Raw genomic sequence first — 12818 nt, forward strand, 5'->3', positions numbered from 1 at the left:
TAAAGCTCATTCGGCTCGTCTGCTCATACGCTTGAAAGATGCTCCCACACTTTCTGGTCATATCGTTCTGGCAAATCTTTTCCAGCTGCTCCTGGTAGTAAGCCTCATTGACACCAAAGTACCTGTGTCGGCAATCTCCGAGGTCCTTCCAGCTTGTGAGAACCACTGCCCTTTTCCCACTCGCGTACCCATCAGTGTCTATAGCACTGATAGAATAATCCATAGGACAGGTGTGGCAGCTGCGGATCCAATTGATTGAGACCAGACAGTGCTTCTAGCACGGTTTTTCGTGGCCCCAAAGACAATCTAGTATTCTGTCCACACTGACGTGAGGCTGATCGTTCCAACCGCTGGGCAAGAATGTCTCCTGTATCATCCGTTCTGCAGGGAAATGAGGGCAGGTCCCACTCAACTGCCTACCTAGACGAAAATGAACTACTGAGTCATGTCGAAGGCGGGCCTTCGTCAGGTCGTCATCGCAATAGAAGATATCTTGCATCTTCAGCAGACATCTTCCTCCCACGACGTTCAAGTCACGCAAAGAGTCCATCCGAATTTCGTTAGTTCGTCTGTGAATCGTGGTCATAGATTGCAGCTTCGATGAAGTGGGCACTGAACGAAGCAAGTGGCGCAGACGCTGCTGTCGTATAAGTCCGGCCACGACATTTTTATGCGGATACTGGTCGAAATAGGGCGTCCGTATCCTGTGGTAAGCGCTTCCAAATTGACAAGGGAGCATCTCGCGGGCGGGTGCATTTTGGTTTGCTAGTGATAGCTCTGGCCGGTGGAATTTGTAGCAGTATTGACACAGAATGAGCTCGGGATACATGTTCCATTGGTCCAGGTTGCACACGAGAGCGTTGCGCTCAGATAGGCTGAGAGTGTTGGGATGATAACCAACTTTCCACTGGATTTCGTGACTAAGAATCGCAAAGAGTGCTCTGTCGATATTGGGAAGGTACTGCTGGATCACCAGTAACACCTCCGCAGGAAGCTTTTCCAACCGACCCAGTTCTTGGCTTCTGTAGCAATTAGTCATCAGTATTTTGGCGGCTTGGTAGATACGGAGTCACTTACGCCATGACGAAAACCAGATTCAAGTATACCAGAGAGAGCCAGAAGAGCAAGTTGTTGGGCGGTGGCAAAAACTTATCTTAAATACAGATTGTTGTGACACTAAGGAACACGACCAGGAAAACCTGCGTTGTCTACCTTACATATAACTGCTAAGTTGCTGAGTGGAAACAGAACTAATAGAAGAGTAGTGTTAGATCAGTTAGTCAGGCGTGAAAAATCGCTCTGTCTCTTTACGAAACCCTGAATTCTAAGCTATTGGTTTCTCGCATGTAGTTAACCGTTGAGGTTCTTCCTTTCTACCTTTTTAGCCAGCCATTGAGGTTCTTGGCAGGTCTGAGCTATGTGTGCGTGTACCCTTATAGCACGAAAAGCATCGCAAGCGCTTTCAGAAGTCTGTCTATTTGGGAACCTTGAAACACAGCGAAGGGAAGCTTCCGTCAAACATGAAAAAATAATTCAGCGAGCCCATAAGTGTACCAGGAGACGAATATTCTGTGTACCTGATGTCTATGCTTTTGAGATGTAGATGTGCGTCTCAGTAGTTTGCACGATAGCCCTCTCGCTGCTACTGTCCGGGTCATTCCACGCGCCGCCTGAATCCTTCATTTGGGTGCGTTCCACGTCTCGCTCGCGAGGTCCCCCCTTGATCTGTACGTGGAAAGTGTCCATGTCATACTCCGGTTCATCGCGACTGGTGTCAAACCGGTTATACTGAGAACGATGGCCAGCTGAGATCCCTCCCCCCGTGCCACCTATGGTACGCAAACCATTGCCCGACACTCCGCCAGATTTCCCAGTTGTGCCTGCACCAGAGGAGAAAAGCTTTGGAGAAACAGTGTGGAAGAAGAGGCGAAGCGTGGAAAGACATGCGCACATAACAAGCAGGTTCGCTTCGATGCTTCTGCGGAAGAAGTAAGACATCAAGCAAGATAAGACATGATTGGGCTGACTTACACCCAAATGTTGATGAAAATTCCACCCCAGGTCTGATCGGCGTCGGCCAGAATGGTGATCAAAAGGTATAAACGGACCACAGAGGTGATGACAGTCCTGCCGCACGGTCAGCGCTGCCCATACAATGAAGAAACACCAAGGTTCCCGAGGTTTGCCCTTACACCGAACCAATGCCGAATAAGGCTAGCAGTCCAACTTTCTTCCGTGTTGAGATGTGCAGAGACAAGACCATCGGTACCGGGATGCAGATGATCATGACATCTGTTATGACTCCGAATGCCGCAGTTGCCTTGAACGTCGCGACTCGATCGATGCATTCGCCGTCGGTGACGAGGTCGTATGCGGATGGGATCGGTTTGCAGGGGAAGATGGAGCTGAAGAGGATGCTCAAGCTGGAACCCACTACCACGAACATCGTAATGTAGACAGACCATTTAAACCATTTGGCGTTGTTGTTGAGCTCGAGGAAGAATAACAGGATGACCATCTTGCAGGCTCCTGGTGGGATCGCGTAGACAATCGGGTTGATGTAGCTGTTCCACTGTTGATTGTCAGCGTCTTGGAGTGAACCAGGGACTTCTTGGGCGCAGCTTGGTGACATACGAAAGTGAAGTCTTTGAACTTCTCAATTGGGATCTCCCAGCCATGAACTCCGACATATCCTTCCAGGGCAGCCCCTGCATCTAGGTTAGCAGCCGAGCATAGCACTATAATCAATAATGACTGACTTATCATCAGTGCCTGGATGGCGACGGTGAAAACCTTTCTCTGGCAGTCAGCATGTCTTGCACTCATATTCCCCTTTCCAACTGAGGGACGCTTCGATATCCCGAAGTCGGAAATCAACTTCAAGGGGAATCCGAGATGTTTTGGAAGACAAGACAACTTACCCATCCGAAAAGAAGCAGCACTACAGCGATATCAGTTAACAACAGAACCTTTACCAATCTGACCTTGAAATACGCACCATCATCAAGTCCAAACTTCTTACGAATGACAACCTTGACATACAAACGCTGAAGTAGGAACAGAAGCGCTAGGAACATGCCGATACCCACGACGACATATGTTTCGACTACGTCCCGTCTCTGCGGGTTCTCAAAGTCGACAACATATCCCTCAGGCGCTGGAAGAGCCGTAATCACACCAGAGGTGTTAGACATGGCGATCCAGTATCCCGAAGGTGAAAGAACAGTGAATGAAAGAAGCTACGGGCAAAAGCATGGTTCGTAGGAGGATCGAAAATTCTTTGTAGGAGCATTGGTAGTCGTACTGAAGCATTGCGATTGTGTCAGGTTCATTCAGTGTTCCAAGTCTCTGTCTACGGATACCGTTCCCTTGCTTCACTTGGAACACCCCGCTCCAGCTCAATTGCTCGGACTTTGCTTCGTCCTCAATTCATGGCTGAAATCGCAGATTGTAGACGAGGATCCTTGCGACATGTCCAGACTGCGGAGACAGGGCTAGAATCCACACCGAGGGTCCAAGCCTGTGGGATGCTTCCCCGGCGTCCTGGTCCCTTGTTAAGGCTCGAATTCTCCACCACTCTGCGCCGTGCCGCAACCTTCACCGTCGTATTTATGGAGTGCTCCGTCCTCGCCAAGTCAGCAGAACCAACGGCTGTCTACCTAGTTTTGGTTAGTTGATTCTCGCCATTGCAATTCAGCAGGGCCTGCTGAATCGTGCACTGGAGAATCGCGCCAGGTTTGACTCTCTCGCTCTATCTAGCTTGAGTATCTCACAAAAAGAGTGATGAGAAATTATAGCTTTTTTTGGGCTCTCGAAGTCTGGATTACTGTAAAATTTGATTTTGACAGGACCCGTGCCTACGATCAGGCCGAGATCCGCTGTGAATATCATTCTGGGGGTTTAAATACCCCTGACTAGGGCCCGGTATATTAATCAAGCGAGTGCAACGAAGCACCAACAGTATTATCTGGACGACCAACAACCTTGAGCGAGAGGGCAGTGAGACAGCCAGTCACGACGCCACTAGAAGTGGGATATCGACGGAGTTGCATATGCACCTCGCCTCTTCCGCAGTCTGTGCCGTTGAAGAATCAACAATCCTTCCCATGGTTCCCCCGAGCGTGGTAACATCGACTTGCGCGTCAAGTCAAACGCAGTTTCTTACCACGCCACTTTTCACTCTAGCACAGAATGACTTGCATATTTTCCTTGATGACCCCTGAGAACTAATGTCAACATCCACGCCGGTAGGATGAGCGACACAATGCAGCAGCTTGGCCCCAAAGAAGGATGGCAGGATTCATGACGACGATAGCCCCCTTGGGCGTTGTTTTTCGTCCCCTGCAGACCCGTCGTCTTGCATCAATAATCTCGGCGCCTCGGTCATTGCAGATTTCAAGGCTTCGTGTCATGTATAAGAAATCTATCTACCGCCACGTGGAAAGAGGAAATTTGGTCGCTGCTGCTCACCCTCAAGCTCGCCAAGGTCGTGTCTGTGTTCGCTCGATTCGTCACCGGGGGTCATCGCCACCGGATTTACTCAATCAATCGTGGAGCAACTCACATTCGCCAACGCCACAATGTTCAACGGAGGCTTCAGCACCAGCCTCTTGGCCGCCTCGGCATTGTTTCTGCCCGGTATCTGTTCCGCGGCCGCGTTCGAGGCCCCGGAGCCGATGGCGATTCGTGCAACCGCCACGAACCGTACCGGCATTGCTCCTGTACGCCAAGCTTCCCCCTTTCTTCAATCCTACGCCGCAAACTTGCAGGAACCCCTGCGACATGCGTGTCATGCAACCATCGCAAACAGGAATAGTGATTCAGTTCACGACTGACATTTATTACAACCGAACAGTGCGATGCCTTGATTACGGCTGGCTTGGGAGACCGCTTGGTATTTGCCACTGACGAGGGCTACGAGACACGCATTGCAACGTATTGGTCCGTCAGTGCCCGTCTTCGGCCGTGGTGCCTTGTTCAGCCCCGAGACGCGCAGGAGGTCTCTGCCGCGCTGACTGCCTTGGTGAACGCTGGTTCAGGCGCTGGCGATTGGCATGTTGCCGTTCGTGGTGGTGGACATAACCACTGGGCTGGCACGAACAACATCGCCAACGGCGTCACCATCGATCTGGCCTTCTTCAACCAGTCATCTTATGACGCTGAGACGAACCTGGCCTCTATCGGCCCAGGCGATCACTGGAAGGATGTCTACACCAACCTTCTGAAGTACAACGTGACCGTCACTGGAGGCCGTGACGGCGGCGTTGGTGTCGGTGGCTTCCTCCTTGGAGGTGGTAACTCGTACTTCACGGGTCGTATGGGTTTCGGGTGCGACTCGGTAATCAACTACGAGGTCGTCCTTGCGGATGGGAGCATAGTCAACGCCAACAACAGCACCAACTCGGACTTGTTCAAGGCTTTGAAGGGCGGCAGCAGCAACTTCGGCATTGTCACCCGGTTCGATATGGAGGCGATCCCGGCGAAGGACCTCTACACTGGTATCCACCTCATGAGCAAGGACAACTCTGACGCTGTAGTCGATGCTATTGTCGATTTCACCAACAAGGGAGAGGCGTTCGCCGATGATGCTGCGGTCTTTGTCTACACCCACAACACCGCGATGGGCGACGACATCCTGATCGCTGCATCTCGCGTCAACACTCAGGGCAACAGCAACACCACCGGCTTTGCGAAGATCAACCAGATTCCCGCGATCAGCAGCGACATGACCCACCGCAGCATGGCTGAGCTCGCGTTGAACTCTCAGATCCCTGCAGGCTCTCGGTAGGTTCATCCATATCAGTCGATAAACCATTATGGAGCGCTAACCATCGGTATGAACAGGAGCGTTTGGTTCACTTTGACCTTCAAGAACGACGCATCCATCCTCAAGGAGGCCGTCGATGCTCACCAAGTCTTCGTCGACACCATGAAGGCTGCTGTCGGCGCCGATGAGTTTACCACTCAGATGGTCTTCCAACCCCTCCCGACCTACTTCGCCAAGATTGGCAGCGAGCGTGGCGGAAACGTCCTCGGCCTCGACTCTGAGGCTGACAACGCCATTCTGTGGCTCGGCCTCGTGACTATCAACACTGAGGCTCAGGAAGCCGTTGCTCGGGCCCACATGGCTGCAGCAGCTGTAAGAATCGAGGACTTTGCTGTCTCCGTTGATGGCAACGTGAACTGGCGCTACCTCAACTATGCCGATCCTAGCCAGGACCCTATTAAGACCTATGGCGACGCGAACGTCAACTTCATTCGCAGTGTTGCATCCCAATATGACCCCGAAGGCGTTTTCCAGAAGAGGATTCCTGGAGGATTCAAGATCTCTAGGGTGAACTGATCACACCGGATGCTATGACATATCAAAGGTATGGAACGGGCAAATCACCACATCAAATGAGAACTGGGCTGTAATTGATAATGACACAAAAGACAAGAAATAATCACACGAGTTCTGATGCAATCTTATCAGCGTGCTTCGTGCTTGAACTTGAACGTTTACTTGTTCTCATCTTGGATTCTTCTCAAATTTTGAAGTTCACAGTAAGGATGTCATAGCGCCTTTAACAGAGGTTAATCGTTGCTGCCGCATCGATCCGACCGGCGGAAACCATGCCGCTTCGGCCGCTGGTGGGACCGGGATCCACCACCGGGCCGGTTATGAGCGGCGGAGAAGCGGCAAAGTTCCCGCACCCACTCCCGCATCCATTCCTGGAGTTGCCGGAAAGGAATGTTGTGTCCCAAGTAGGCCTGCGTTTGCTTTCTAACAAGAAGCTTAAAGGCAGCCTCACGAGAAGAGTACGTAGATAAGCATGCGTGACCGACCAACCAGAAAGCCGCTTCAAAGATAGCGAAGATAGCCTCTGCGGAGATATCTGCAATCTTCGGGAGATATGTGCATTGCATCCTGCTCCAACAAGAGGTGATATTCAATGAATTGATGATTGAAATGCTGTAACTAGAAATGACTTCAATCGCTCTAATGCAGCAGCCACTCAGCTGCGAGCGGTGTCATCTTTGGTCATATGCAACGGCTTAACCAATGCCGTTGTACGCGTACGTAAAATGATGAATTGGAGGCGCCCAAACATGCTAACAGCCAGGCGAAAGATACCCAAGTCAGTTAAACCGACAGAACCATAATTAGTGGACCGCGCGCCCTTTGAAAAACATGGCGCTTTTGTTAGAGCAAGCATCCGAGCGCTATTAAAATCGGCGGCCCGAGGCAATGCGCTAGAGTGGCATGCATCGCTTTTCAGCCTTTTGACAACATTGCCTCTTTTCAACCCCTTCAAAATACTCCATAGAATCTTTCGATCCTTTAGAGTCAGAGTTACCTGTCATTTACGCACAAGATGTATCTCCGCGCTGTTCACGCTGAGCAGAGCATACCTGCACTTCGCAAGCTCATCCGCGACTTTCCCCTCGGCATCCTCACCACAGCTATCTCTTCCCCCACATATCCTCTCATCCAGTCCAGTCACATCCCTTGGGTTCTCGATGTCGAAGACGATGCTAGCGAAACCGAGCTGGGCGTCCTGCGAGGCCACCTTGCGCGCGCGAACCCGCAGAGCAAAGCCATAATCGAGTCATTGTCGGCCGAAGGCCGCACGGAAACCGGGAATGTCCTTGACCAGGAGGTCATGGTCCTCTTCACCGCGCCGACACACCACTACGTCACACCGAAGTTCTACACCGAAACCAAACCGACAACAGCAAAGGTCGTCCCAACCTGGAACTATGCTGCCGTTCAGGCTTATGGAAGCGCAAAGATTTTCTACGAATCCAAGACCGAGGAAACCCAGAACTTCTTGGGAAAGCAGATCGACGACCTCTCGCGTATGAGCGAGACCTCGATAATGGGCTACACGGGCAAAGGTGACCGGCCAGGACCCTGGAAGGTTTCTGATGCGCCGGAGCGCTACATTGAACTATCGAAGATGGCAATTATCGGCATTGAGATCAAGATCGACAGGCTTGGTGGAAAGTTCAAGATGAGTCAGGAGCTGGGCGAGGGAGACCGCGAAGGCGTTATCAAGGGATTCAAGGCACTGGGCACTGATTTAGGCGACGGCATCGCCGATTTAGTGAAGGAGCGTGGAGAGCTCAAGGCAAAGGCTAAGCAATGAAATTCGTAGACCCCGGATTGGAAATTAGTTTACGCTTTAGAATTGTTAACAATATTATCTATGATCCTTCAGATTTTGATGCAGCACCATTTCTCTAGAATTCCCATGAGTGTGTTTGGCCCGTTGCTCTTTCGCCGACAATGACTGACTTTCATGGTCGCGACTCAACGTAATTCAGATGAGATTCAGATAGCAGTCATAAGATATGGCTTCAAAAGTGAGAACCCCAACTAACTCACAGACAGTCTCGTAGCGACGAGCGGCGCACTTTACCAGGCCGGCGCATTCGGCGTAAGTCCGAGGAGCACCTAAGTGGGGTCCGGGCCCGGGCCGGCGTGGGGTGCCATGGGCCTCGGATCAATGGCGCTGACCAATACGAAATGCCCTATTATTAAATACGTAAAAGCAAGACGGAATCGTCATTCTCGAAGCCAAGACCGGGCCGGTCGCAAAGGCTACGAGCTCGAATCTGCATCCAAGCTTTATTTACAAAACGCGGACTTCCATCGTTCGGATGCTTACCCATGCGATTCTCGGATCGATAGCCGAAGCTCGTAAACTCGGGCTGATGACCGCCGACTGCCACCGGCGGCCAAGCTTTCGGAATGGCTTCGCTTGGTTCCGGCTGCTTTCCCCGCTCAAGCACGTGGCAGATTGAACGGAAGTGATCGACGTTGTAACCCAAACAACACTCGTGGATTAATCGACTGGGGCTTATCGTGCGAATCAAGCTCATTGTTGTTCCTGTGCGCCAAGTTTGCGGCATCGGCTTGCTACAGCTACTAACGAGCGGGGGAGCAGGTGGCCCAACGGCTATCGACCACCGAGATTCGAGACCGCGAGCCCAACGGAAAAGTGACGACATACAGCCCAGAAATACCATATTGACTTGCCCAATAGCTTTGTTTCAAGCCATTATTTTCACTAGAGTGTCTTTTCTTTCTCCTAATTTAAAGAGTATTATTTTTTCAAGACCCTACCATAACATACGTCGAGTTGAGATGTCAGACACCAAATCCAATGCGACGGCTCTCGGCCACAAGAGTGTGTCAGAGGATGAAGAGGGAGGGCGAGCTGGTGTAGAGAATGAGCCGGTGCCAATTGACGAGGACGACATCGTGGCTCGGATGAACAACCTTGATCCTCCCGTGACGCCAGAGGAAGTCAAAGCAGTGAGAAGAAAGATTGACATGCGGCTGCCCCCATTTCTGCTTGTGAGTGGCTATGTAGGACTCACTCATATTCGTGGCGATGTGTTGACAGCGGACTAGGTTCTTTACATGTTTACATGGCTGGATCGTGGGGCTTTGGGTAACGCAGCCCTGATGGGGATTCGTGAGGATCTCGGGTTCTCTCCCAAGCAGTTCTCATTAGCTGTGAGCATGTTCTTCGTGGGAACATGCATCGCCGATCTGTTTACCAACATCGGGATGCGGTACATCCGGCCGTCCTTATACTTAGCGACAGCTATGGTAAGACTTATCACAGGAAAGGAAGTTCTTTCTCGTGTCAAATGCTGACAAGAGCTTAGGTCATCTGGGGAGTCTTTGCAACTCTACAAGCAGTCGCAGGCAGCCCAGGAGGCATGTATGCTATTAGGTTCTTTTTGGGCATCTTTGAAGCATGTTTCATCAGTGGTGCTCCGTATCTCACCACAGTACTCTATCCAAGAGCGGTAGGCTACCCTCAATAACCGTCGAATTTGGACATCGCTTAACGTGGTACAGGAATGGGGTCGTCGCATCAGCATCTACCTTTCCGCAACACCCTTGGCTGGGGCCTTTGGAGGATGGGTTGCATACGGAGTTGCGAACATCTCTAATCCGATCTTGAAGCATTGGCAAGCTCTGTTTCTCATTGAGGGCCTTCTTACTATCCTCATCGGTATGCTTTGTGTCTGGGTTCTTCCCGATCGCCCTCACAACACAAAATGGCTCACCCCTCGAGAGCGCGATGTCGCCACCTGGCGCATGATGCAGGACGGTAACCGGACTCACGGCAAGATCAATTGGAAAACTACTCTCAACCAACTCCGTGACTGGAGACTGTGGATGAACATATTCATCTACATGGGCCAGGTACTTCAGACCTACACGATTGCGACCTTCACCCCTATCATCGTTGCAACCTTTGGATACGACAACGTCAAGGCTCAGCTGATGGTAGCACCGCCGTACTGCGTTGCCTTCGTGATGGTATTCGTGGTTGGATACGCGAGCGATAGACTCAAGTCCTGCTCGGGGCTGCTGGTCATCTGTTCCATCGTCGCAGCTACCGGCGACCTCTTGTTAGCTGTTCTACCGCATACAGCGGCAAGTGCGAGATACGGCGCCACGTTCTTGATCTTGACTGGAATCCTATCGGGAGTCACGTTGAGTGTTGGTAATATCACAAGCAATTGTTGTGGGGATATCAAGAAAGGAATCGCATCCGGACTGTTCCAGTCTTTCGGAAGCACCATGGGCATTGCCACTGGATATCTGTTCCAGTCAACAGATGGTCCAGCCTACAAAAAGGGATTCTGGACACTTTTTGCAGCCACGTGTTGGACCGGTGTTGGCAGCGCCTTCATGACAATTATGACAATCAAGGAGAACAGACGGAGAGATCGAGAGTTCGGAAAGCCTCCCGAGGGTTTGGTGATTGACTTTGATGAGGGAGGGCAAATGGAGAACCATCCATATTGGAGATATTACAGCTAGGGACACCTCCAAAGACCTTATGTGTTTCAAATTTTGAGCTACATCTCAACTTGCAACTGAACAAAAAGTCTAGAACTCATCTCCTTCTCATCAAAGTGCTCATAGATGAGAGTTTTGCTATTCGGCTGGGGGTATTTCTAGGATTATATCAATGGTAAGTGGGTATTTAGGCAAGAAATCAGCAACATCCTAGCTAATAATAGCGCAATCGCCGCCTTAGACGGGATTTACCTTTGTCGTCCTTATCATCCATAGCTGATAATGGCTCATTCTTGCCATCACCTTGTTGCACCGGCTCCCGATCATCACGACAGTCGTCAAAGGCACGACCATGATAGAATCCAGCGTTGTAAGCAGCGTCAAGTGCGGGTTGCAAGTTGACGTCGCTAAAGGGCACTTTTGTGTGCTCGTAAGTAACGCCGTTCAGCGCATCCTGAGCAGGCTGGCTCAGCGACGTCCAGTCGATAAGGGGCTGCGAAAACGTGCCCTCCACACCGACATCCGACGGCCCCAAGTTCTTGTTCCCCCATGATGATACTAGCGGATGCGTGTGTTTCCCGTCGGAAACGGTGGGGCTCATGCCATCTCCACCTGTCCAGATCGTCTTGCCGGAGATCGAGGTATCGTAGGCGTCGACATCGGTGGAGTAGCTGATGCCAGCCATCGCGAGCTCCGCAACGTTGTCAAAGTCGCAACCGTTCTGGGTCAGCCAGACGACGACGCTGCGCCAGTAGTGCCTATGGCCGTTGCTGTTGCCCTTGGCCCAACGGACTTTGGGTTCGTACCAGGCGTACATGATGGCATCTCGGCCATGGCTGGAGCCCGTTCGGGCGTAGATCTGGCCGGATTGACTAGTGTCCCAACAGTCGCCGCTTTTCTTGCCTGTTGGTTTGAGTCCAGAGCTTTGAAAGGACGTATTCGTTAGAATATGGTGCGCCGCTTGGATGGAAGAGTTCGATCTCAATTCTCAAGAAAGGACAGAAGAGGTAGATGGATATGGGGTGAGAAGACTCACCCGAGGTAGCCTTGTGAGTCTACGGCTGGGTAGGGAAGACATCCGCCCCAAACGTGAAGCCTGGGCTTGAACAGCCGCGTTTTGTTTTGCTCATAGTCTGAAGCCTGGGGTTGAGGGAAACCGACAATATCGTTGTGGTTCTTCCACTTGCTCCAAGTATCGCCAGCCCCGGCAGCGACCGCCAGGAAGAGACTGAGGAGTAATATTCTGAGTTGCAAAGACATGTCGCTTGTGGATTCGATGGTGCTAACTCAAGTTTCGTTTTTTAGCGGAAAACCATGATGGGTCAGTCAAAGAAAAAGAATATTTTGATGTTGGGGGCGCATCAAAAATATTTGCTGAAGTTGGGGTCTAGAGGAAGGCATAGCCAACAAAGGCTTCATTTCCTTACGCCAAGACTACCGCTAACGGGTTACCTACTCCGATTAGAATGGCAATTTAAGGCGAAGAGTGTCTCTACAATAACGTTGGAAATAAATTAATTGCCTGCGTAGGATCGCGCCATCCCGCCGCCTGCCGTCGGTAATTTCCGCTACGATATCGCATTAATAAGTACAGTGGCCCTTAAAGTTTAGTTAATTCAAAATTCTCCGTTCGTTGAGCTGACTTCAACAGCACCACAGAGCTCACTTTATTGAGTCCTCCGTAAGATGGACAGGGTACTGAATACTGCATAGGCATCTCAGCCTCTAAAGTCCTGGATCACGCAGCGCAACGACTGGGCTGTGAATCCCGCCGGAACTTTAAAAATGCGGTTGATGAAAAAACCCACTGAAATTGAAGCTCTATATTCGATCAAGCCGATAGTTTGTCGGGGCAAAGAATTCGTTTACGACAGCTTCGGCAAAATGATTGCGACCAGCCTTCTGGTCGATCCGCCGAAGACAGCTATCTTAAAAGCTGTTGCTTGCCAATTTTTGAACCTGGTTGCGGTACTAGCATTATTTCCTCACTTCCGCCCACCCCCCC

At 51.1% G+C, this 12818-nt stretch overlaps 5 protein-coding genes across 5 annotated transcripts; 3 read left to right on the forward strand and 2 right to left on the reverse strand.

The window, feature by feature from the left end:
- Window positions 1-1584: 1584 nt before the first annotated feature.
- GCG54_00008671 (uncharacterized protein) lies at window positions 1585-3194 on the reverse strand (the record flags this gene model as incomplete). Its single annotated transcript, XM_045408632.1, has 7 exons — window positions 1585-1978; window positions 2032-2127; window positions 2193-2572; window positions 2635-2708; window positions 2760-2799; window positions 2922-2941; window positions 2999-3194. 7 exons carry the CDS (start codon window positions 3192-3194, stop codon window positions 1585-1587), a joined length of 1200 nt encoding a protein of 399 aa, XP_045266375.1.
- A 1386-nt stretch (window positions 3195-4580) lies between these two features.
- On the forward strand, window positions 4581-6343 carry GCG54_00008672 (FAD-dependent monooxygenase yanF; the record flags this gene model as incomplete). Its single annotated transcript, XM_045408633.1, has 3 exons — window positions 4581-4721; window positions 4856-5784; window positions 5845-6343. The coding sequence occupies 3 exons, from the start codon at window positions 4581-4583 to the stop codon at window positions 6341-6343; spliced, it is 1569 nt and encodes a 522-aa protein (XP_045266376.1).
- A 1015-nt stretch (window positions 6344-7358) lies between these two features.
- Window positions 7359-8132, forward strand: GCG54_00008673 (uncharacterized protein; the record flags this gene model as incomplete). The annotated part of the gene is made up of 1 exon (XM_045408634.1): window positions 7359-8132. One exon carries the CDS (start codon window positions 7359-7361, stop codon window positions 8130-8132), a length of 774 nt encoding a protein of 257 aa, XP_045266377.1.
- A 974-nt stretch (window positions 8133-9106) lies between these two features.
- GCG54_00008674 (MFS transporter prlL) lies at window positions 9107-10834 on the forward strand (the record flags this gene model as incomplete). Its single annotated transcript, XM_045408635.1, has 4 exons — window positions 9107-9346; window positions 9404-9604; window positions 9664-9807; window positions 9860-10834. Coding segments are annotated over 4 exons (1560 nt in total), but the record flags the coding sequence as incomplete, so codon positions are not given.
- A 232-nt stretch (window positions 10835-11066) lies between these two features.
- Window positions 11067-12073, reverse strand: GCG54_00008675 (uncharacterized protein; the record flags this gene model as incomplete). The annotated part of the gene is made up of 2 exons (XM_045408636.1): window positions 11067-11736; window positions 11850-12073. Coding segments are annotated over 2 exons (894 nt in total), but the record flags the coding sequence as incomplete, so codon positions are not given.
- Between the last annotated feature and the right edge of the window lie 745 nt (window positions 12074-12818).

This window comes from Colletotrichum gloeosporioides, assembly GCF_011800055.1.
Source record: "Colletotrichum gloeosporioides strain Lc1 chromosome Unknown consensus_30, whole genome shotgun sequence".
Taxonomy (NCBI): domain Eukaryota; kingdom Fungi; phylum Ascomycota; class Sordariomycetes; order Glomerellales; family Glomerellaceae; genus Colletotrichum; species Colletotrichum gloeosporioides.